Source organism: Phycodurus eques, chromosome 20, assembly GCF_024500275.1.
Source record: "Phycodurus eques isolate BA_2022a chromosome 20, UOR_Pequ_1.1, whole genome shotgun sequence".
NCBI classification, from domain to species: domain Eukaryota; kingdom Metazoa; phylum Chordata; class Actinopteri; order Syngnathiformes; family Syngnathidae; genus Phycodurus; species Phycodurus eques.
In genome coordinates, this window is record NC_084544.1 from 7,401,661 (window position 1) to 7,427,922 (window position 26,262).

The following is a 26,262-nucleotide window of genomic DNA, read 5'->3' on the forward strand; positions in this document are numbered from 1 at the left end:
TGGAGATGGATTTGAATACAAAAGTTGTCAAGGATTTCACCACAGTGTCTTTCAGACACTGGATTTGTTTTTGTCCACTAAAAGTAAACTTTTTCGCGGGTAAAATACATACTCTTTAGGGTTTAAGTGTAGGGATGACTTAGCTGCAAATGTTTGCTCTAAACTGTTGATTTCTTTTATCGTGAGGTGAATCTTAAAGGTTTTCAGTCTACAGCAAAAACAAAAACTGGCTCCACAGTTTCAATACTTTGGAAGGGTGCTGATTTAAATTAGGATTGTTCAGCGCTATAGAATTTGGGGACAATGATTAGTAGTGTAAAAAAAAACATGAAGGGAGGAGAAATTAAAAAAATCTAATATTTAGTGATTTTAGAATTGAAATGCATGTTTTTTTATGATACATTTCCTTGCTCTTACCACAACCTCTTTCAGTTTATTTTAAAAGGTAGCTCCCTTCAGTATCCTTTTTAGCGGGCAAAATGCATCCTCTACAGGGTTTAAGTTCAGAGATTGATTTGGACACGAAAGACTGACAAATGCCAGTGGATCACAGGTTTGATTGTCATTTTCTAAGATGTGTATCAGATGCAGACTTTTGCTTTCTTATCTCATACTCATCTTTTAATCAATTGTCAAATATTCTCAGTCTCCAATCTTGCACCAAAAATAAAGGAATTGGCCTCACTATTCTGACATTATGACGTGTGTGTATGAGTGTATGACGAGGTATTATTTGGTACTGCTCTAAATTCAGATCATTCATTATTAGGTGAATTTGGAAAATGTTTGAAAACCAATGTTAAAAGAAGCTGCAGGGTCGCAGAGAATCCATACGGAGGAACATCAAATGCCAATATCTCATCATTCGGACCGCCGTCTAGTCATCTGTCTTTTGACCCGTGTGTCGCTTCATAGAAATGATGGCTTTCCACTTTATTCAAATCCTGACACATCTTTTGCCTGCACTCGCTATGTCTGCCACTTTTGCAGAGGAGTTATCCCTGCAGGATCATTTCATATTGATGCGTTCAATAACGAATCCCAGGGAACGGAGCGAGCGGCACAAAAGCCGTCAATAAAAGTGTTTGTGTTCGTGAGCGCATTTAGAGCTCGCCCGGCCAGATACCATCTTTAATGCTCCACAAAAGGAGAAAATAAGGAGAACGATATTAGGAACAGCAGCATGATCCTTTGGATTCCAAACAAAGCTGGTTGACGACAGACAAAGGAATGTCATAAAAAATACAGGGTACCGATTATTAAATGCACATGCTAATATTAGCGACAATGTTTGTGTGTGATGGCTTGTAGAGAAATCATCCTCTGCGTCTCCGCGGCGGGTTCTTCAAGTTAAGGTGACACGAGCGTCCTCCCTTATGAAAAATACCAGTGTGCCTCATTTGGTAGGAAACCAACGTTTTTAGATAAGAGTTTTGGAGATTCCATCTAGGTCTAAAAGGTGTGTGGTAATCCCTTGAAAAAATAGACATCCATGCTTCATGCTTTGCATCCCATGAGTGTGTTCTCCATCAGGAGCAAAAACAAAACAAAAAAAAGAACAAAAAGGGAAAGTGCTTGGAATGAGGTTCGGCAAGGGCGGACTAGATGGACTTTCTCCTCCTCATGAGCTGGAGCTTGTCCGTGAAGCTGTGGAGGCCCGGCGACACCGAGCTGATGGGCGACGGGTAGAAGCTGTTCTTCAGCGTGCTGGGCGAGATCTCCTCGATCTTGTAGGAGATGGAGTGATAGTAGTGACCCGGGTTCAGATGCGAGCCCAGCGAGTTCTGGTGGGAGAAGGCACACCCCAGTCTGCCCATCAGCCCCCCGGAGGTGGCCAGGTCGTGCGAGTGGTAGTGCATGCAGGAGCAAACAGAGTGCAAGTCGCTCATCTCGTCGCGGCGGCTCTCGCGGCCCCCCCGCCCTCGCTGCAGCGACTCGTCCTGGATGTGGATGATCATGCTGTTGCGGGTCCCCGCCAGCGACGCCCTCTCCTCGGCGTCCCGCCGCTCGTCCTCGCTGTTCATAGTCAGGAAGCGCAGCACCACCAGGTTGAGGAAAGCCCCGATGACCGTGAGGCCCACCAGGATGTACATGAAGCTGAAGGCCACGTAGAGGGGCTTCTTCTGCAGGGCCCTGTTCTTCTGCAGGGCCACAAAGTCCCCGAAGCCTATGGTGGTCAACGTGATGAAGCAGTAGTAGTACGACTGAAAGAAGCTCCAGTCCTCGTAGTGCGAGAAGGCAGCGGCGCCAATGCACAGCGTGCCGATGCACGAGAAGAAGCCCACGGTCACCATGTTCTCCATGGAGACGTCGGTGATGCTCATACCACAGCACTTCTTGATGCGCTTCAGCAAGTACTTGACAAACGTGTTCATTCGCTCACCGAGACTCTGGAACATCACCAGAGTCAATGGGATGCCCAGGACGGCGTAGAACATGCAGAAGGCCTTCCCCGCGTCGGTTCCTGGCGCCGCGTGCCCGTAGCCTGGCAGGAAGCAGAAATAAGTGCATTAGTTGGAAGTTTTTGTTTACAGTGCAGACTGCCAAGAAAGTAGAGGTGGAACTGGCACACGCCACAGCGGGGGGGTTATCCAATTAGTTCGCGAAGAGGTAGATGAGTTTGGAAGAGGGAGGGCTAATGCAGAGCCAGTGACGCTTTTAGCTAATGAAACTTAAGCTGCTGACTCACAACATTATAGAGCTCGCAAATATCAGCTGAGGTTACACTTTTAAACGCTCTATTATGAGGAATGTGTCGCAAACAGCTGTCGGGCACGCGGGGTTGCCCCACGGAGCTGGTCACTGCTATTATGAGAATCATATAGGATGCAAAAAAAAAAGTGGAGCCAAACGACGCCCGCTTCACTTGGAGTTTACATCACTTCACTGCTTTCATTGCAAATTTAGTCGCGCGAGAAAAAAAACAGAAAGTCTCAAGCTACATCATATTTTCTGTATGCAGTAGCCAGAATGAATCATTTATTAACCTGTTCCCATTCATATGTCCAACTGTATGTGTAGTATTTTTATTATTACATATGTTTTATTTTATTCTTGATTTTTGTAAATAAATTATGTACATTTTTGTGATTTTTTTTATTATACTGTATGTATATACTACACTTTTTTTCTTTTTGGCAACATAAAAAAGTAGCGCCATTGGCAGGAGTATTAGAGCCATGCAGGAAAAAAATAAAAAATAAAGAATATCGTTGGATTAATGAAGTTATATTTTGGGGTCTGAATATGTTTGAATATTATCAGACAGTAGTGTTTTATGGAGTAAAAACTAATTATTATTATTTTTTAAAAGTTGCAATATGAGATTTAAGTTGTATTTTTTTGACGAAAAAGGAATAACATTGTAATTCATGTTGTATTTTTTATTTTATTTTTTTAAACCATATGAGAGAAAAAAAATTATGAAAAGTTGTAATATGACAAAGTTGATTTTTTTTTTACAGAAAATGTCTTCATATTAAGAGAATAAGGTCAGGCTGTTTTTTTTTTGTTTTTTTTAGAAAAAGTCATAAGGCGGAAATGTTTTAATTTTATGAGGAAAGTATTCTTAGACAGATTTTTCGAGGAAGTATTTGTCCTAATATTATGACAATAAAGTGGGTTTTTTAATCATACAAAGTCAATATTAGAATTGCAATGTTGCATTTTTTAGGGGGAAATCTTTCCTTATGTGAGAATAAAGAAAAACGTCGAGATTAATGCTTTTTTGAGAAAATCTTATTACGAGAGGAAAAGAAAATCAGAAAAAAAGTCTTGATATGAGATTGAAGTTGTTTTACAAAAAAAAGGTTTCATATTATGAGAATAAAGACATCTTAAAACATTACATTATTCTTGTAAGAATAAGCCTTCCAAAGAAATTCTGATTCACTTTTTTTAAAGTTTGATTGAATACCTGTTGAATACCTTTTTTTGTATGTTTTGAATTTGCATTGAATGACCCACTTTGAATTCTATCCGTTGTTGACTGATGACAATTCACGAATGTACACAAAATAGCCCTGGAAAGTACAGGATTGCTTGAAAGCGCTTGTGTTTTAAACTGTTTGTGCTCATGAATGATGAGCACAAATGCGTGCATGCATGCGCTGTTGTCTTTGAAACGGTCGTCGTTTTTGTTGTTCCGTGCACAGGTGCTTTTGTACTTTGTGTGCACAGGTGAATCGTGTGTTTGTTTGTGGAGAGAAAGGATAAAACACACATACGCACACAAACAAAGAGTGGTTTGCAGTGAAAAGAGAAAAGTCAGTAGGTGAGTAAAGACATACAATGATGACATCATCTGTGGTCACTCACAAATGTTAACAAACATTGACGTAAACATTTATTGGAGAAAGCGAAGGAAAGAAGTGCATGCGCCACAGGCACAGTCCGCACACAAATGTTTGAACTGTGGCATCCACAAGTAAAAACTAATGCTTTTACTGTCTTTATTGGTGTTAGTTTTTTTAATTATTATTATTATTGTTACATTTATTTTGTTATTGCTTATTGGTAATTCTTGATGCTCAAGGTATTTTGACTAAAGTGCATCATATTGTTAGTAGGACAACAAAAAACAGTTTTAAATTATGAGGGGGATCCATAATATGCAAACAAAATTTTATTACATTCTATAACTCTTGTTTTGTGCCTTGGTGCTTCTGTTTTGGTTAGCAACATAGGTCAAATGTTAATTATTTGTTCATTATTATATTTCCGTTCAGTCATCAGTTAATTATTTGATATCCTATAATCGACTGACATAGTGCATAATGCAATGTTAGTTGTCCACGGGTGAGAAACAGTGCACCTGCCATGTTCCACACTCGTAAGACCGCACGCATACTGCTGTGCTCTAGTACTGCATGAGTCAACATTTGTTTGGCTGCTTTGCACTTCACTCATTTGGAACGTCTGCCCACACTTACACCAGTGTGTGTGCGTGCGTGCACGCGATGACCACAGCAGCGCTGGACTTTTGAGTCATTGATGCTCGAATTGAACTGACACAGCATGAAAGGGCAAATTCCATTATGATGTCGCTCCATTAGAATGCCATACATTTTTCAATTATCTCATCATGCAAATCGCAACGGCCTAATGAATACATCAACACGGAAAGGGAGATTTGACAGCAGCGAGAAGACAAATGAGAAGACTTGTCCGGCTCTTTAAAAATCCGACAGTTTATAGTTTATAGATTTCTGCATATTATACACTTAACTAATAATGACTACAGTAATACAACATTCCAAGGTCTCTTTTCATTCACTTCTGTAGTAGCTACATTAAAAAGTGAAAATGTTCTGAATAAATCTGCTCTCTATTGTACATCTACATGCTAAGCTAACGTTAGCATGTTAGCGTATTTCCTGTGGTTACCGCAGAGTAATTTTTTGATAGCCTATTATGATGTTTGTTAGTTGGTTAGCTAGTTAGACGAACACAATTTGAGTGATAGTACGAATTAAAGTGCAGAAAGAGGAATTGTATTTTGTTTTTGAGTCTCTAAGGTGTTTCTGAACCGAAACACTGTTTCCAGAATGGCACCACCGTCAGATAATAAAGTTTGACGTCATCCTCCATGAACGAGGAAGCGGTCTGCTAGCAACAGCAAACCAATGCAATGCCGCACGATTTTCTTCTTTCACTTTTGTTAACAGTTCCACTCGACTCCGCTCCACTGAGAGTCATTCTTGTTAAATCTGCTGTTGGTCCAAATGAACAGTTGGCTGGTATAAAATAAATAAATAAATAAATAAATAGAGAAATAGAATGAAAGTCAACTAAATTTCGTATAGCAGACACATGAGTCCTCAGGCTGAATGGTTGATTAAGATTAAAATTCCTGGCTGATTTTGAACTTATTAACGGGGTGTTTCCTGACTCACCAAGGAGTAATGTGCAAACACTTCAATCAGGCCAAACCGTTACTGAGTTATGTCGGTGAAAATCAGATGTGAGCGAGCCAATATATCATTTCATCAAAACAGTCTCACTGATGGTTTTTGCCCATGAGAAACGTGAAACTTGACTGCTTATTAAGAATCTGGAGGACTCCACGCTACAAAACAGCTACATATGGACCAATATGCTTGCCGTCTGACTTCGTATATACATCAGGCTGGGAAAACAAGACACTTTGGCATCCCAGCGGGCAAAGCAGACCAGCTTTAAGGGCGCCTTTTCAGTCTGGCTGTTGGAGATCACCTCTTTTAAAAAGCATCAGCTCAACCAGTTCACACAGAAGTGTGTATAAGGGAAGAAAGAAAAAAAATGCCGCAAACCCAGCCTGGGAGCTGTGTTAAGTTTGCTTTAATGGGGATGCTTTTGATTTTATGGAGATAATTGGGCTCTGGCAGGTCATAGTAGCATGGCATTTGATGGCTGAAAGGAGTGGCGCGCACCTATTGATGCAGAGGAGTTTTAAATCTCAGTCACCAAAGCTTAGAAAAAGCGAGTAAAGGGCAGATCAGTTCTGCATTAGTGCACGTGGAAACTGGCTTATTTTTCTAAATCAGTATTTCTCAGCATGTTACAAAATGTGTGGATAAATGAGTCACTATGCTGGTGCTATGTATGGGAAACAACGAAAGCGAAGAGGAAGATTATGCTGTAAAAGTCACAACAGTGCATGGTATGCTGCTATCTGCTAGGAATTCAAAAGACCTTTTGCATAGCCAGTTTGACTCAAAATGTGCCAAAATATGAGGCGAGAGAGATGTTTTGTCCAAGGGTCCAGTTTTGGAAGCCAGCTACAAAGACAACAATTTTATGATACCATTGAGCGAATACACAATACAATTGTGTATGGTATGCTGCTCGCTATTCGGAATTTAAAAGTCTGGACACGATAGGGATAGGGGTTTAAATCCAAAGGTGTCAGCAAACACAAAAGGTCTAATAGAAAGATTTTAGTACTGGGATAGTCATGAAAGTGCTCATTTATGCTTGGAATTAGAAAGTTTACACAAAATGGTGGTATTGAATTTGATGAAAATTCTGTCAACACAGCCAACAAAAGCATAAATAGAAGATTTTAGGTATAGTCATGACAGTGCATGGTAAGCTGCTGGCTTCTACGATTTAGAAAGTCTGAATAGAATGTCGGGAAAATTGATCTACAAAGACACCGAAAGCATAAGAAGGAAAAGGTTTTTAGCATTAAACGGGGGTTACAGCCGCAGCCTGCTGCAAGGAAGCCTGCATAGAATGTTGTGAATAAATTTTATGCAAAATCTGCCAATAGTGAAAACAAACGATGGGATAGTGCAGGGTATGCTGCTAGGAATGGCCCAAAATGCACCAAAATCCGAGGACATTGCTGCCAAGTGTATACATTATTTTACATCAATGATAACACAAGAATCATGATGTTTTTAGCATTACAAAAAGCTTTCTGATGTGATGATACGCTTCAAAACTAATTTTGTGAAAAAAAAGTTGAATAAATCATGTTCAATTAAGTTTTTATTAGTTTCGTCGTTAACTCATTTGCCTCATGTATTATTTGTAACGTATTGAAGGCCCTCATTAGTGCCCAAGCCCAGTCCTGCTATTAACGCTACAAGTGTTCGAGCACTTGCTTAAACCAGGGCCTTTTACTCGTTTGATCCGCAGGTTAATCTGCCTCCAACCTTCTCAGGTTGCCCAGAGGTGTTCATTGCTGCGGGCTCTGGCATTTTAATGAAGGTCAGGAGGAGCGCAGAGGCGAGAAGACGTCAGGCGAGTTAAGGGGCTGCAGGAGGGCTGCCGAGGTTAACCCGGAGCCCATCAACTGTCAGGGAATTTGCCCAGACTTCTTTTTTTTTTTTGTGTGTGTGTGTTTGACTTGACTGGATAACATCAAATGTATGGCCTCTAGGCAGCTCTGAACACATAAAAAGGGTATCTTTATTGGTTTAGTCGACTTATTTTGATACATATATATATATATAGATATATATATATATAGATATATATATATATATATACACACACACACATTGGTACTTTTCTTAGTGCAAGCTGTACAGAAGGAAATAAAATATAACATTTTATAAAATAAAATTCCTGTAATACCACTTGCACACATATTGTCACCACTCTAGCAAAATTATAAATTCCTAATTTTTTATTCCTTTTTTTTTTGTTTGTATCAGGGGTACCCAAATACAAATCTTAACATTTATTAAGGTTTGTCAGTTCACATGCAGTAATACTATGATATTCCAAACATGCACTTTTCATTCCAAACAACAACACGAATACATACGAAAATGTGTCATTTCCATTTTGACAGAAAATTAATATTTAATAAAACAAAACATGACCTGTATCATGAATCCAAAACAAATATGTCACGGTCATCTTTATAAAAGTAGACACAAAGAACCACAAGAAAGAAGGAAACATTTTATTGGAGACTCATGAAAGTATGCTCTTATTCTGAAAGACAAACCGTGGAAGTAGTGAAAGTAGATGACTTATTGATTGACACATGGTAACTTTCACTCATTAATATTTCATAAAACAAACAAATCATCCAACAAATAATAAACAATGCTAAGGAGGCACTCAAAGTATACTTGTGTGTCACTCCTGACTTTGTCATTGACGCACACTGCCTAGCCAAACCTAAAATCCGGTACACACAACTGAGTCGCACGCTCTGCTTCCATCCACTGTGATGTCCCTGCCCGTGCAGAAGCCATGAAGGCTGGACCATTCAAAGAACAAATACACAAAAAAAATGAACACAAACGTAATAAATTCTTAAGGCACCTAAATAACAGAGATGAACATAATTTTAATTAATGAGCTTTGGGCCTTTTCTACAGCCTGTCTGTGTATCGTTGGCATGGAGACAAGTCCCAGTCTACAGGTGGTGAACCATCCAAAACGTAAAGGGACAGGAAAAAAAAGTCTCAATTTGGCAGGCGCCAGCCAGCCTTGTACACCACGAGCCTCACATACACAATAAATGGACACTGTGCTTACAGCCCTACTACTACTCTGAGAATGGCTGCAACATTCCGGGGGCCACAAATACTTATGAATGAACTTTTTAGACACCTGCTATCTCCTGTACACTTGCCAGCCACAACATTAGCTAAGACAATGTTCTCTTTTCAAAGATAACTGCCTTCAGTTTTTTGATTGACACTATCCTTGGACAATATTTTTTATCATTGTGCTTGTTGTGTTTTCTGTACTGGACAACTTTATACTGAGAGTTTTCATAGATCACCAACATGGTGCCCGAGGGCACTAGGTCGCCCCCAAGGATCATATAAGTAGCCCGAGGGCCTTAATAATAATAATAATAAGAATTTTTAAAAAGCTCTCCAGTGATGGGACATTGTGATTTCCGAGGAATGTTGTAGAAGTGAACATTCAAAGTAAATGTAAGTAAATGTAGAGATGTATAGAAATGTGTTGCATATCTTCACTTTTTACTACCTTGTTATATCAGTGTTGATACAATTATTATAGTGAGAAATCATTAACATGATTAAAAAAGAATTCAAGGTCATTTTAGCAAATTTCTCATTTCAAAAATGTGTCCCAAACTGGTAGCCCTTCGCATTAATCAGTACCAAAGAAGCACCTCTGTTTCCAAAAGGACGGCGAGCCCTGCTATACTGTAAATGTATTTAGCTGCATGAAAGGGACAAAATATTAGCAACAACTCTCAGTATGATGCTGTACACATCTCAACCATCATAAATCTCAGGTATGAGACTCAAACACGTAAGGGAAAGAATGTTAATACCAAAGCACACTGCCTGCATTCAGATTTCAGATTTCATGTTGTCCAGGCAAGTTAGACGAGGCTTCTGTTGTTATTGTAAAAGGAAGCAGTTGGATCGCATGCACCGGAAATTAGCGGCTAAATCAACGGGAATGAATTCAGTTCGTGCTATGCCTCCATCTTTGTTGGGCTCTTTGGGAGAATCGGAAAGCAAGTACAGCAGGGGTGCCCTAAGTCCATTTGTTGTTGTCGTCGCCGTAGTAATAAGTCGTTCTTCTCATTTTTGACACTGGTTTTGGTTAAGAATGTGGCGACAAGCTGCTGTTAATTGCAGCTTTCTTGTCCATGTAAGGGGTGTATCTAGTGAGATCCAGGGCCACTGGCCACCCCAAAAATCCTACGTTTTATCTTGTCAACAGAAAGGGAGATATATCCGTTTTTTTAGACTACCACTTGTAAAAATGACGAGACCATTAAGCATCATGAAGGACTTTAATGCGCACTCCTTCAATTTTAGTGAGCTCAGAATTAATTAAGCAAAACATCCATCTATTTTCTATCCCCTCATTAGGGTTGTGGGTGAGCTGGAGCCTATCCCGGCTGGCTTTGAGCGAGAGGCGGGGTACACGCTGGACCGGTTCCCAGCAAATCGCAGCGGCCGTCCAGACCAACAACTATTCACATTCACACACAACTTTACTTCTTCAGCCAGAGTACACAGAGAATATCTGCACGAGCACAGGGGAGGAGGGCCGAGATTCAAACCCCAACCTCAGAACTGTTAGGCAGACGTGCTGGTGTATGAACCATTGCGCAAATATAAATGATTGAAGGATTGAGCAGAGAAAAAAAAGGCCCACAGCTATAAACACGAGAAGGCAACAGATCCACGTGGCGACACGCGGCCCGCGCACGGAGCGCGACGCCAAACAATGTGAGGAGCTGTCAAGACGATGCAGACATCCTCGCTGGCATTTGCCGCGTGACAGCGACAGCTTGTCACTTTCTAAAATGTGACTCGGTGTCTTCACAGAAGGCTGCCGGTGACCCCCCTCACCCGCGTATTTCGAAAGGTCCCTCACCCTGAAGCCAAGCTGCAACTGTACATTTATAGTACACCCATCTGGGCTTCGATCTCTGACAAATCAGGTTAAAGTAAACTAAATCACGAGCTGCAGTCATTCGGATGGACAACAATTGTATTTATTTGATGAAATTCTTGCTTAATTATAATGAACTTACAGCTTTGTACACCTTCGACCTATTTTACCATGAGTGTGCAGTTACGTTTTGAGTGAATGCTGCCCATAAAGATGGATGGATGGATGGATGGATGGATGCAGCACATCTTCGACAAGCCGCCGAATTACACTTCAATTAGTGAGTGGATCTCTCAGTGAACTTTGACCTCACAAAATCGCTCGAGTTGCAAAGAAAAGAAATTGCGTTTGATGACTACTTATCACTTTTAAACTACAGTGGTGCCTTGACTTACAAGCCGAAGAGTTTTCAAACCGTTTATTGCCGCTCCCAGTTGAAGTTTACTGTCAAACTAAACATAAACCAAAGCAAATTAAATGTTGCGTATTTAAAACAACCACATAGATTTGCCTTAGGAAAGTCCACTAGCCTCATGCTAACACAATGCAAAACGCTAACGAATAGCATCAATGTCGCTGCGTTATACATCTTCAAGCAACGGATACTGAAACACTATTGGTGCAGCCACACATGTAGACAGACAGTATAACAATACTCAAACACACATTAATCTGCTTCGAAAAATGACAACTATTAATGCAGTTTACTGAGGGAATTGTGAAACTTTTTTCTGTGTGTGCGCCCCTCGGTGGCCAGGGCGCGCACACCAGAATGAGCACAATATAGGGCTGGAACAGATTAACTGCATTTGTATTCATTTCACTGGGGCAAACTGATTTGAGATACGAATGTTTTGCGTGAGGAGGGTGGTCAGGGAACGAATTCAAACCATCAAGTCAAGGCACCACTGTGCTAATAAACAAGGCAACTTATCAACTCAGCTCAACATTGTTTTGTTTTTTTCTCCTCCCTAGCAACACTGTCGACCAGAGATAAAACACCACAGAAATAAGAGGGGGGGGGGGGGGGGGGGGGGGGTTATGAAGAAATGAATCATGCAAATTTCAAGGCAAACTATAATTTCATCTTTCTATTTGACAGCAATTTGCTCCCTTTCAAATGCAGGCGCTTTGAAACGTTTGCCGTCCTAGTGATGTCAGCTCGTGAGGGAGTGACTGCAGCCTCCCCGGTTGTACACAAACAGCCTCATATGAATGACAACAACCTGCTTGTACCAGGATACTATTCAAGAAAACTCTTGGTAATGTTAGTTTAGTTTTCATACAAAAAAAACTAATATATTTCTTTAATTATCAGAAAGAAATAAAGAATTAAAAACAATTGAAGGTTAATTTGGTTTTAGGGCTTTTTTTTCTTCATTGCGAAAAACAACAAAACAGTTATTTACTTTTAGCATATAAATGAAAACATAATATGGAAATGCAACTGATTTTGTTATGATAATTGTCTTGATTTTTTTCTGTACAAAGACATTTTTCTTAATAATGTAGACGAAAACCAACTACAAAATAATTTCTGAAAAATTTTAATAATTGAATTCAAATGACAAAAAAATGTTCAGATTAATTTTGTATTCGTAATTTTATTTTCAATGGACAATAACAATATGTTGAATGATACTTTGTTTCAACTGAAAGACCAAGAAAAACTCGCATGGCTTGTGTTCGTCTGTCTGTCATTTAGCACTGGATCCACTTCACAGTCAAACAAATGAACTCATTTAATGACATTTAGCCAAGAGGACGCCGAAGCGCCAGACTATTTGCACAGATGCAAATGGGAATACAAGCTATTTCCTGAAGCTCAAACCTTTACGTGGCTGCGCCCGGAAAGAGACAAGGGGGATGCCAATGAATGGTAAATAATTTAAAAGTCATTAATGTCTGCTGTGTAGAGCAAAAGCCGCAAAAATGTTTGCCTCTTACGTAAGATGAAACTGAGTTTTAATGCTACCAATAAGGTCTTTTAGGCTCATTATGAATAATAGCAATATCCATTAGTACTTTTTATAGCGGGGTTGTGATTTGGGGCTGTTCCTTTTCTGAATGCAACACAAATTGGCATGTAATGGTCTGTATTTGTGTTATTATTGCACTAAATAGTTTATTATAGAGTATTAGTGAGTCTTTCAATGTTAATGTGCGCCTTAAGTTGCTGCATTGTTGCTGGAGTAGTAGAATTATTTTATTATTCTTTAAAAATCTAATAAATCTAAAATGTAAACTAATAACCTAAATACAGATATATATATATATATATATATATATATATATAATACAAACAAAACAAATAAATGCAAATATGAAATAAATCAATGCATAGTACTAATGATGAAAATACTGTATTTTATGATTAAAAATAGATATATAAATATAAAAATCATCAACCATATAATATATACATATATAAATATAATACATATGACAAATGCATTATGCTATGAATGACGTAAATACGAAATGTGCATGCTACAAATAGACAGCCATATTAACCTTAAATAAAACGTATATAAAATAAAATAAAACGTACGAAAATAAAAAAAAAATACAGAGTAAATAATGTAGCTATGAATGATGGTCATATTCCTGATTCATGCTACAAATGCATTTAATAAAAACAACAACAACTGGAACTAGCAATACTGTAAAACTGCACAATTTAAAGTAGCCTTTTATTGTGGGCAGCCCGAGGCATGCCTGTGCAATAAATGCGCTGCCTTGCGTGAGGCAAACGGTCGTCATACTTTAGGTTGGACAAAAACGTCAGGGGAGCATCATGTAACATCTCGGCTCAACTCAGGTTTAATAACTTAATCTGAGACTCTTGAAAACGTTACATTAAGGTCAGGTAAGCAAACTCTTGCCTTCAAAGATTTCAAATCACACCAGTGCAGCTAGGTCGCCTGCGTCCCAGGTCTCTTCGCCCTCACTATAGGCTCCATCACCTAATGAAGCTCGTCGGCCTGTGTCAGAAATTACGGCCAAGCGAGTGCTGCTTAGCAACAGGCACTTGACCGTTCACTCTCTGAAATCACTTCCTCAGAGAAAGTGACACCACTTGGCCTTGCTCCCTCAGTGTAGTCACACTCGGAACAGCTTTCACCTCAATTACATGTCAAACTTGACAATACTTTTTTTTCAAAATGTAATTCTCCAACCTAAAAATTATACCCATTCACATACCTGAATTTCTTTTTTTAATATGCATACCAGACCAGTAGTTGGCGATGTCACAGAGCAATGGGCAAATTTAATAACTAAATACAATTGAAATGAACACATTCCTGAAAAAAAAAAGCAATGTCCACGTTCAACAGGCACCCATCCTGCTCCCTTTCACCGCTGCTCGGGTATCATCATATCATTGGGATTGCTCGGTTCTACGCAATCGTGCACCACACCAGATGATTACGAGCTTTGTCTGGCTAGCTAGCCTGGCTGAACACGGTGCAGAGTAATTCCTCAAAGTCACTCATCATCGCCTCCATGGCGGCAAAGGCGCTACACTTCTGACAGGTATCCCGAAAAGAGGACGAATACTAATTAACAGGAGAAAACGGAGAAGCTATAGTGCAAACATTACTCGTGAGAGATTCTACTAGTGAGTCAGTCTACTAGGTCAACCTAGTTGTTCTACGAGTGCACTGAATTCTCTTACGAGTGAAGACAAAGAGGATACTACTACATGAACCATAAGCTGGATATCAAGGATATAAATAAATGTTTAAATGGGGGTGGACTCTGCCTTTCGCGCAGTCAGCAGCGACCCTAAACCGGTGGGACAACAAAATGGATGGGAGGACTGGGGGAAAAGTCGGAATTTTAGGAGAAACAAAAATTGTAGTTTACAAAAAGTCTGAACGCTCGAAGACAAATTTGCATTTCCAGAATGAAGTCACAATTTTACAAGAATAATACATGAATCATTTTTTCAATGAATCGGCAACTTTATCGAACAGACTTTTTCCTAAAAATTTAAAATTCATTCTTATGTAATTCCCATAGCTTTTTTAAAACTGACCAAATACTCATGTTTCAGAGAGCATGAATAATGACACAAACAAAACAAAAAAAAAACAAAAAACGCACACAATACTCATCTCACAGGTTTACAACCTGTGTGGGTCAGCGCTCGTGCCAGCTACTGTGTATTTGCTTTCCACCCTGCAGGGGTGCCGCATTTAGCATCAGAGACGTTACTCGTGCTTTATTCTAAAAGAAATAAATACATTGCGATCCTGAGCGAGCGGACCACACACTGTTCACGAGCCGCCAACGCCGATTTTCATGCTGCTGTTGTGTGCCGATAACTGGAGTTGCACACGCAAACACACACACACACACACACACACACACACACACACACACACACACACACACTCCCACGGAATCAAGTGGTTGTGAGAAGACTGTGTGGGAGCGCATTACAGCGCAAAGGCTTTCACTGGGAAAATAATTGTCAGCGTCCAGCAGGAGAGAATTAGCAGCAGGTGGTCACGGTGGAGTCACGCGGGTCACATAATTATACAGTATATCATATACATTGGACGAGGACTGTGTGGCCTGACCTGAGATTCGAACCTGAAACCTGACTGTGAAGCAGACGCACTATTGTTGCATCATAGTTGCACAAATTTAGAGAGGCCCGAGGAGGATTTAAATGACCCGTTTGGGAAAAAAGTTTCCCCATGCCCTGGCTTTAAACAACAATTGACTGTCCACAAAATTATTCTAGCCCACCATCCATTTTCTATAGCAATTGTCCAGCGAAAGGAAGTCTCCACCCTGGATTGTTTGCAAGTCCATCACATGGCACATACAGAGACAGACGACCAATCACAAGTCAGCTGAGGGAACCACTATTATATCTTTACAGACATAATAATTGCAATTTTCATTGTCAGAAACATACTGTATGTTTGTTATTGTAGTACTACACTGAGTCATACTGAGAGCGAATTCTACCTCTATAAACTGCAATCACAATATGTAAATAAATAAACTGTTAATATGGCTAGGACTGGATCTCAGTATGCGCAAGTGGACCAAATGGTGTAAAAAGTGAGTGTATACTTAGGCAATGTTGAATTTTCCAAATGTATTATTAGTAGAGCTGTACCTCATGTAGTTTTTATGGATATGAATTATCCAATAAAACAGCATTACATGGTCGACTGAGGATTGAGCTCTTCTACTACATAATGACAGGTACAATAAGGACGTTAGCTGTGATGGAAATGTTCCTTCTCTTTACTGAAATATTTTCTTTTCTTACAATAAACCACCTGTGCTACCATTTGACTGAGAGTGACTCTAAAAAGGTTAACTATCTCAAATCAAGGCAAAATATCCTTGTTCTTTCTCTGCCAAGATATTTCTTCTTACCAGGCAGGTTTTGTGTAATTTCCTTAAAAAACTAAAAAGGGTATTCTAACTTGCTAATGAGATTTTATTACAGGTTATGAGTCAGTTTATCTCAAATTAAGAAATACTGTATAATGAAATACACCATAATTCTATAGGTGTAGGTAGCATAACTACGCAGTTTTTTTAAGATGGCTCTATTTACATGTCAAGTCCGATTTTCCTGCTCTAATGGAAGATCATTTCACTTCAAATATGTTATAATTACTAATTTCATCATACCCCACCCCCCTGTTTTTCTGCCCTATTTTTGCAGAGCTGCAGGAACCATAGAATAATACAAAAAAAGCAAAACAATACAGGTCCAATGAACCATCTTCAGCCTGTTTTTCTTTCTGTCCGTTTGTGCAAGCTGCTTTTCATTCCTCACTGTTGATGAATGGTTGTGCTCGGCCCAGGGCAAAGTGATGTGTAATAGGGACAGATATCAAGCCAGTTCCAATTAAATACCACAGGGCCACATCTCCTGCGTTAGCACATTTTTTATGTTTTCATGGCTTTAGTTATACCGTAGTTGATAACAGCTCGACAAGGCACTTTGTCCTCTGTTCACTTTCTACTGTGAGCTCCAAGCCAAATGAAATAAAGTTAGCGGCTAGCGCGTATCCCAGACACGTCATTGAGTTCACCTGCGCCCTCCGAAGAGATACAGCTGTATCAACAATTCCGTGATAAAGATAAGACGAGCACCATCAAGGCCAAACAGTAGTAGCCCGATAGAAGGAGATTCCTCCCACCGCTGAGTTTAGCTAGGAAACGAACGCTCAGTCAAGATGCATACCAAGGCCTGACGAATTCAACAATAAGTTTTTGGACTTTCTTACAGTGGGGCGCATTCATAAATAATTCACAAATCTCCAAAAAGTAGCCCAAAAATAGGTCTGTGGACAGCAGGACGCCCGCGAGGCTAGCTCGCCCTAAACAGATAATTGCTCCCTGGGGGTCTTGAAAAATGACTGGGCTACGTCACATCTGGATACTTTGTCCAACATTCTGTGCTGAACAAGAACATTGGCTCATCTAAAGGAAGGAGTTTTTAACAGTCGGTTTACGACGGTCACGACATGCAATTGAGGTTACGGCGGCGTAAGAAATACATTGCCACGTGGCACAAAAAAATAGCACGCTCATTTATCGTCTTACTGTTTTTCATTTGATACTTTTACATTCATGGCTAAAAAGTGTTTGTCATCAACTACTGACTGTAATTAGGATTTACGACTACTGCGTTTGTGTAGGTTAGAGCAATGTTTCCCAATCATGAAGAACCAAGGTACACTGTAGGATTTTACCTTGGAAAAAATCTCATGGTACACCACCTAACCAAAATGTCACAAAAAGTATATGACATCTTGATCTCATCTAAAAAAAAAAAATTTTTTTTAAAAAGCCCCTTTTATAGTTGACGAATGAACACAAAGCTATTATTCTGTTGTATGAATGGCAACAAGTGAATACAAAAGTTAACTGTACCTTCTGCCATCTAGTGGGAGAGCATTTAACTATTGTGCCTGTCATTAAAAGTCACTGGCATAGATAGACAAAGATACATTATTTGTAGTAATTATTTATTTATTTTTTTTAAGTGAAATTTGGTAATTTCTTGCCACACACCTGATTATATATAAGGCTTAGAAGTGTTTTGCAAACAAATACATACTGTAATTGTGACTTTACAACTATGTTAGGATGGATTACAGCTGTAGGAAGGGATCCCTGTTGTAAATCGAGGAAGAACTCTACCTGTATATATAATCTAAATAATAATGTAGTTTAAAAAAAAAAAAACTGAACAAAATGACTTTTATTTGCTAAACTCATCCATCATCATGAATCGGTTAATGATTGTATTTGCTTGCCGCCATCAAATATATTCGCTGCATATTTGTGCTCTAAACCCTCCTAAAGCAGAGACAGTTGCTCACGTAGCGTGACGGGCTGCTTATTGAAAAATGTCGTGCCGGCGCACTTTGCTGCCAGTAGATTATTTTCACTTTGCCGAGGCCGCCCGCCGTGAGCTTGATGGAGGCCTTGGCGCGGATCGATGGGAATGTTTTCCCGCGGTGCCGGCGATCGCTGTGGGATTCGGACGCCGTGGAGACAGCAGTTTTAGACCGCCGCTGAGCCCCCTCGGAGCGTAACAGTCCGTCCCTCGTCTATTAGGAAAAAGTGAGCAGCTGTCAAGTGAATTCTTCTCATCATAACGTCTTACATGGGTGACACATTGAGGTTAATGAAATGCAATGCCTCACTATGTAGCTAGTCCAAGCAACTATGAGGCTTTGTAGGTATGTATTCTGCTTAATTTTAACAGGTAATTGGCAAAAGGAATCCTTATAGACGGCTTAAAAAAGAGGTACCGGGATACTTCCTAGTGGCAGAGAAGTGATTGGCTCCTGCTGACCTGAACCAAAACGATGACAAAAACTTGTATCTGAGGTTGTGCCGCCAGAAAGAAATCTTGTAGGCGAGGATGTCATAAATAATTGTGAAGAGAAGGTCATGTGACTACATGGTGGCAGAGAAGCCACTTCTGAAGGCACAAACTAAAACCAAACCTCCATAATCAGGTTTGTGGAAGGCATTTTCTCACAGGTATGTGTAAAACGCTTGGTTGGGTTGTCTTTGAGAAATTCAGCAAAACATAATAGATAGCCTGTTAGTAGGAAAAGAGTGTGTGTGTGTGTGTGTGTGCCATTAATCCAAGCAACAGAAAAGTCAATTAATTAGCCAGTCTTTCGAGAATCATGTTAACTATGGCTGAGTTTCCACCACGTCTATTTTTCAATCAAGCTGTTGAAATGTAAATTCGGGCGCATTCCATCTGTCTCTGAAGTAATGTACCTCAGTTCAGTAACTTTTTGACTGACACTTCAAACATTCCAACTACAGCTGTAGAAAAGAAGGCTACGATCATCATTCAAGCCATTAACCCTGTTTTCTCAATTGATATCGTCACGGTCTTGTTGCTGTATAAAATAATGAGCCCTTGTGCTTAAAATTTGGTTTTGGGCCGGCTATGCGCAGCCACCAAAAGTAACAAAAAATAATTGTACTCAAATCACACAAAAAAATGGAGTTGTCTGCTTTTGTGTTTGAACTCATCATATGGTTGTTCAGCGAATACTGTCTTGAAAAAACAAAAAATGCACAGTGGATGTATACCAGATATATACGCCGGTGTTGATATTTCCGGACATTTAGCCGAGACGACTTCAGTCTCCTGGCAACGTGTTGCGCGTCGCCTGTGCAGCCGCGGCCGCTCTTGTACTGAGAGACTTTGGTGCAGCTGTCGAGGTTAAGTGTCACATTCTGTGCAATTACTCCTTGAAATCAACAGAGTCAAGGTGCAGGTCAGTAGGGATGGAAAAGGGGGGGAGGCAAGCGTTGTGGTTTCAACAAGACAGTTACTTTTCCAGATTTTTTTTGCCAGAGTTGTGATGATAACAGGGAAGCAGGAAAGGGTCGAAAATCTGAGGAACATTTTATCTACCTCCTTCTGCAGATTACAAGTTCTTTTTTTATCTTCTTGGTTTGATATTCAGCCAAACAACTAATGTTGTTACCTCCTCAACTACTATTACAACTGGATTTGAAACCAGCAGGGTGTAAAAAAAAATATATGTATATATTATACAGCATGTCTGAAAATGTAATGTTAATGGACTAAAAATATAATGGCTAATTTGCGTAGTATGTAGGTATGTTTATTCATGAACTACACGAAAACACGTATTACTATTACTTACAGCAGCTGTTATGATGATGCACTTTACAACTAGTCGCGCTGTCGTCCGCTGCATATCAAATGAGACATAATTGCAACCGTTAAGGGAATTACGACAATAGTGCTACACAATAACGATGCAGGAAATGGACTTAAATGGCCCTGAGAACCCTTTAAAGCGCGTCAACAAAACAATATATTTGCAGGATATTGTTCTGTGAGCTGAATTGCATCTTCCAACGTACTAATTTCATCTTTGGATCGCTTTTGAATAAAGGACGGACTTTTGTCAATTTACACGATCTTTAAAAATGATGAAAAATAATTCATTTGGTATAGCAAAACCAGCCCAGTTCTGGGGGACACTAGACCAGGTGGAGGCTTGGGGTGATCTAGTGTCCCCCAGAACTGGGCTGGTCTTGTGATACCAAATTGATTACTATTTTTTGGAAAGAAATAAAATCTGAGATAATAGAGCTCTTTTTAAAGGGAAAAGGTTCAAATTAGCCTTTTTTCTCATGGTCCTTATTTTGGATAGGTAAAAAAAACAATGGTTATCAATAGCGACTGACGAAATATTTATATTGTGATACATTTTTTAGCCATATCGCCCAGCCGCGGCTGGAGGGGCTGGGCTGTTCTTAACTCCCTCAAGATGGAGGGAGTCAAGAACAGTTCCACGATCTCGTCCAAACACTCACATGGAAGTTCAACTCACTTCACACTATGTGACTGTATTGTGTTCTTCTGTCTAATGTAGTGTATGTAGCATGTACAGTGGACTTGACTCTAGTCTTGAATAGCAACCCAAAACATCAGCTATCTTAATCGATATCTTATTTTGTTTCATACAGAGCTGTGTGATAACAGCCGATATAATTAGTTTCTACAAACAGCGCCGTTGACACAGTCCAAATGACTCCCTTATCTTCACCGCGGCTACTTTTCCACTCCTTCAATTTCACCGATCCTGGGCACTGGACGCAACCGGGTCTCATTATTTCTGTGAGAAAATAATCCTCGCAGTTGAGAGTTGATAAAGTGTGTGTGTGTGTGGAGGGGGGGGGGGTCTCAATGCCGTTTGCTGAATGTGAGTGAGAGGCAGCGCTCGGCCTCAGTCCACTTCAGACGACTTACTGACGAGCTTGGGTTGGAGTGTCAGTCAGACTCTCTCGTGACTCCTGCGCAATACAATGACTTCCAACAGCAAACATACTGCCAGTACGAAAGCTCTTAATAGCACTGTCTAATAGTAAAGTTGTGTTTTGCCGCCATCTTGTGGCATGTATAGGCTATTATAAACCTTCCTGGGGCGGGAGGGGGACTGTAAATTAAAACAATGTTTATTAATTGCTGTGCATCACACTGAGAACTGTTTCTAATATTTTACAACTCCAAATATTAGACATGTCCCTCAATGTGATGCAGTGCAGTTCTACACCACCACAACCACAATAACGAATATCATGCTAAACGAGAAGACTTCCACCAAGGCCAAACAATCCGAACAGTAATCAGTTAGCCTCCTGTCGTATCAAATGAAGGAAAATAGTCATTAGAAAAGATGAAATTTGACATTTAACTCCAAAAGATGATTTTCACATAACACGTTTGTTTAGTAACTTCATTACATAACTAGTAATCTAACGTTATTGCATTCACCATAATGTAAAAATCTGAGTCATATACTGTTCGCATCTATTTTGACTTCAGTTGGAGTGACCAAATATGGCTCCTCCCCCTTGAGTGGCGGACACATAAACAAATAATTGTGCCAAATTTGAGCATTATTACCCCCTTAGTGATCAAATTCAACAAAAAACCCATTATTGAATAGCTCTAAAATATTATCCTGAGCGATTACCTTGTGTAAACTTTTGCACTACATTTTCAAACTTTTTGACCCAGCTCTTGTATTGGGTCTCCTTACAGTACATTGTGTAGGAGTACTTCATGTTCGTGTATGTTTGGAACATAATGTACATGCTACTCCAAGACAGCATGAATCTGACGGCTGTTTCTTCTCATGCACATAATATGCATGTGAAGAATGCATGCATGTACCTGTATGCAAGTACATACAGGTACATGGAAGGGAGGGGTAATAGAAGTAGTGCTAGTTAGTAGTACTAGTTAGTCTGTCAGGTCAGCCTCCGTTATGTTCAACTTTCATCTGAACAGGTGTACGTATGGAAAGACATTTGAGCATTTATTCAATAACCAGCTTTAAGTGTGTACTACTAGTATGTGCTTTGTCCTCACTAGTCGGGCAATTCAGCACACAAGTAGAATGACTATGCCACAGTAGTTGAGCCACTGTCTTACCAGTAACATTTTTTCCACTACTGTAAGACATGTTTTGCATACCAGTCGGACAACTACAGTACATGTTGCTAGTTAGGCAAAATAGTTGATATGTGCGCACTAGTACTAGTGAAACGCTAGATGTTAACTAGTGGAATTTTCATTATGCAACTTCAGTGAACTAGCAGAACATTTTTTTTCCCCCAGTACTGCCTTCCACTACTTTATGGCATACTAGCGAGCACAACTTCAGCATACTAGGAGTACAACCCCATGTTACAAGTGAGGAAAAACTACTAATGAGCATTTGGATGCGACGAGTTGGGCTTACACATGCCTACTAGTTGGGCCTCGTAGTGTGACTTTTGCAGCACACTAGTAGGTCAAAATTGGCACTAGTCGTGGAAAAAAATATTGTTAGTAAGACAGTCATTCTACTAGAGAGCTGAATTGTCTTACTAGTGAGGAAAACGTGCATAGTAGTACCTGGACCTTAAGCTGGATATCAAGGATATCGAGTAAATGACTCAAACTACTTTCCATATGCACACTTACTTTCCCATCGACTGTTTGGCACGAAGACAAACACACCACCGCGCAAATCGAGGGCACCCTCGGGAGACCTGTTAAAGACTTTGGGGAAAGCGTCCACAGAATGCGAGCACTTGATAGGAACATGAATATTACAGTGGCTCCGGTAGCCGCAGCCTGGAAACAAACGCGAGCACGGAGTCGTCGGCCACGGCCGGCGGCTGCGGCCCCCCTCTTAAGGGTTGCCTGGCAAAAAGTGGACGACAGGCCCCGCGGTGCATTAGCCTCTCAAGCTCTCACCTTGAATAACAGCATGTGACTCCCCATAATGGAGCGGCCTTGTGACCGCTGAACAAGGGGCGGGGGGGTTGAGGCCGCAGAATTTAAGCAACAAGTCTGACAAAGAGGGTTCAACAACACATTTGTGGCTGAGACGCATCGACGTGTAAACGTGCGGCAGCTTGAAATAAATCATGACGCAAATGCACGCCGCCAATTAGCGTCAAACGGATGTGATTTATGTTCCCTGTAAGCGGGAAATCATGAACAATAATCGCGAGCTATAAAAACACAACACGAGATGGGAAGAGGAGGAGTAAAAATACTTTCTTTTTTTTTTATCTTCCAGAGCTGTCACAGTTCATCCTTAATTTCCCTGATTGTTGTTCTCTTCCTAAGAGGGGCCATAAACGGGGCGGGGGTGCATCATATCTGATGATGGTGATGGCTTATCATAAAGCGTCCTGTCATCCCTCAAATCTCACTACATTAGGCACACCTGTACAATCTAATAAGATCTAATGCAAGATATCTGTATAAAAAGAGAGGAACATACAACTCCGAGTAAAACAAAGACAGCAAGATTTATAAAAAAAAAAAAAAAAAAAGAAAAATGGAGATCTTCAAAATCAAAGATGGACTTGAGGGCCAATCATGAAGAAATTTACAGAAAAGGACAACCCCTTGAGTTTCTTTGCATCTCACTGAGGAATTGTTGACATATTTATTTTTGACATATTTATTATTCAGTTTGGAGGGGGTTCCTAATATTGTGCCCCTCTTATGTGGCTCAATACCCAAATATTTGAAACACCTCAGAACGAAGCAGTGCACTCAGTCAGAACTCGCAGTGGATGGTGAAGGTGTACCTAATGACGTGACCACGGGGGAAGGAAAACGCACGTGCGACAGTGACGTCACTGCCTAATTATTAAGCGCGATCCTCCTCGTCGCCCACCCCCAACACAATCATCCGCACAACTTGCAAAACAATCTACATACAAATCTCATTTCAATGCGAATTGCGCGTGCAATCTACAGCTCTACATTGCATCCTGGTGCTACAAAAGTTGAGTTAAATGCATCAAATGCAGCGCACGTTACATAACGGCAACTAATGACATTTCACCTGTGCGCGTACAAATAGATGTGAAGTATATGAGCGCGCGTAAAAAAAAATAATAATAATAAAAACAAAACAAAAAACTTTGAGATGATATTGATTGTGGCCGAAAAGGCTGCGTGAGGCGTGGACGGGGGTTGTGGTCACTTACCTATGGTGGTGATGACCGTGATGGCAAAGTAAAAGGAACCGGCGAATTTCCACTGCACCCCGGCTCTGTGGGGCTCGGCCTCCATGATGATGGTCTCCAGCTTGCGGTAGTCGTCCTCGCTGATGTTGTACTTCCCCTGGAGGCGCCTCTCCTCGGCTTCTAGCTGCTCCTTCTCCCTCATCTCGAAGTCGGACTCCAGGGCGTCGAAGACGGCGGCCCCCACCAGCAGGTAGGTGAACGTGCAAACGATCAGGGATAAGGTCCGCACGTTTTGCCGCTTCATGGCCACGAGGAGCCGGCGAGTGAGGGGCTCATGTCCCCTCGTGTTCCCCGGGATGGTGCGACGAGAAGGGAAGAAGCCGAGTGCACTGCGCCTGGAGGCGGCGGCGGACGCGCTCCGATGACGGTGGCCGAGGTGGGCGCCTGCGGGGCGGCTGGGGCTGCGGTACGGGAAGCCCGGATCGTGCTCCTGGTTGGCGGAGAGACACAAAAGACTGCTGGAGCGCCTGGACCAGGAGCCCTGCAGCCGCGAGACCCTGCGCAAGACCCGTCCGAACCAAGTCCTCCCGGTGCGCAGTGCCATCAACGAGCTGCTGTCAGTACCGCCTGCTGGGTTCCGCCGATGTGGACATCTTAATATTCACTCGCAGAGCCTGTGGAAGCTCCTGCGGCGGCGTGGCATCCTTCTTAAGTTTCAACACCAACCTGTTAGCTGCAACATCCTCCACCGTGCACACTTTTCTTTTTTTTTTTCTTTTACGCACGCAATCCACACGCAGGAAAAGACAGCAGCACAACAATCGATCAAATCGTTTTGGGTTTTTTTTTTAACCTAAAAATCTCCGAACGAGCATCCTGACAAAATGTGCTGAGTGGCCAAAAGAAGACGTGAAGTGAGTGCCACAAATATTCCACGCGCGCCGAATGACAACAGGTTCCATGGCAAGGGAAAGGAGCTTCCACGCGCGTTCGTTTGTGCGTGTGACGTTTTAGTCAAGACAACTAATATGCGTGAAGGGACAGCAGCTGCGTGACAACCGTGGCACTCTGACAGTGGGTGGGGGTGGGTTGGCCGCTTCCACGCGAGATTCTCCCTCCCTCCGCCAACTCAATTAGACAAAGAATACATAAAAAGGAGTGAGTGATCGTGCAAAGGGAAAAAGAGCGTCATGTGAGTTCACAATCTTTTTTTCCACGCGTTCTAGAGAGAAAATCAGTGGGCGTCGCAGCTCCTGCATCACTTTTTTTTCCTGAAAAGTTACACAAATGCAACAAATGACTGCATCTCTCCCCCACTCCCCCCACCTTCATTTTCACACAGCGCGCGACCCCTCCCACTCCCACGAGTGACCACTACGATCCGCGATTGTGGATGGCTCTGTCCGAGGTGCTGAACATCCTGGTGGCAAATGTTGAAGCTACTGCCTCCAACTTTGCATATATATATATATATATATATATATATTTCTAACCAGTTCTAAAATATTTGTTTTTGTTAGTGAATGTTTTGAAAATGTGCCCTGACATCACATGAGTGCTTCCTTCCATGTACTACAGAAGAATTTGGTAGGATGTTAGAATGGAAGAAAGTCAAGAAAAGCCCACCTGAACATCTGAACTTTATTTGGGGTTAACCCATGGCACTTTAAATGAGAGCAAAATAAAGTCAGTAAAAAGTCAGAAAAAGCCTACTAGAGCATCTGAACTTGGGGTGAATAAGAGGCACTCAAAATAAAATGGTGGCAGGTGTGTGACTACAGTTTGACATGTTTGAATGAGATTGGTTAATTCAACCAATGAGATTGGTTAATTCTGAACACAGGCACATCCCCAGTCACAAGAGGGTGTGCACACTTGTGCAACCAC

At 41.0% G+C, this 26,262-nt stretch overlaps 1 protein-coding gene across 1 annotated transcript; it reads right to left on the reverse strand.

Moving 5' to 3' along the window:
* Positions 1-411: 411 nt before the first annotated feature.
* kcnk9 (potassium channel, subfamily K, member 9) lies at positions 412-25,544 on the reverse strand. Its single transcript, XM_061664802.1, has 2 exons — positions 24,397-25,544; positions 412-2,485 (listed from the first exon to the last, which is right to left on the reverse strand). The coding sequence occupies exons 1-2, from the start codon at positions 24,977-24,979 to the stop codon at positions 1,602-1,604; spliced, it is 1,467 nt and encodes a 488-aa protein (XP_061520786.1). The 5' UTR covers positions 24,980-25,544; the 3' UTR covers positions 412-1,601.
* Positions 25,545-26,262: the final 718 nt, after the last annotated feature.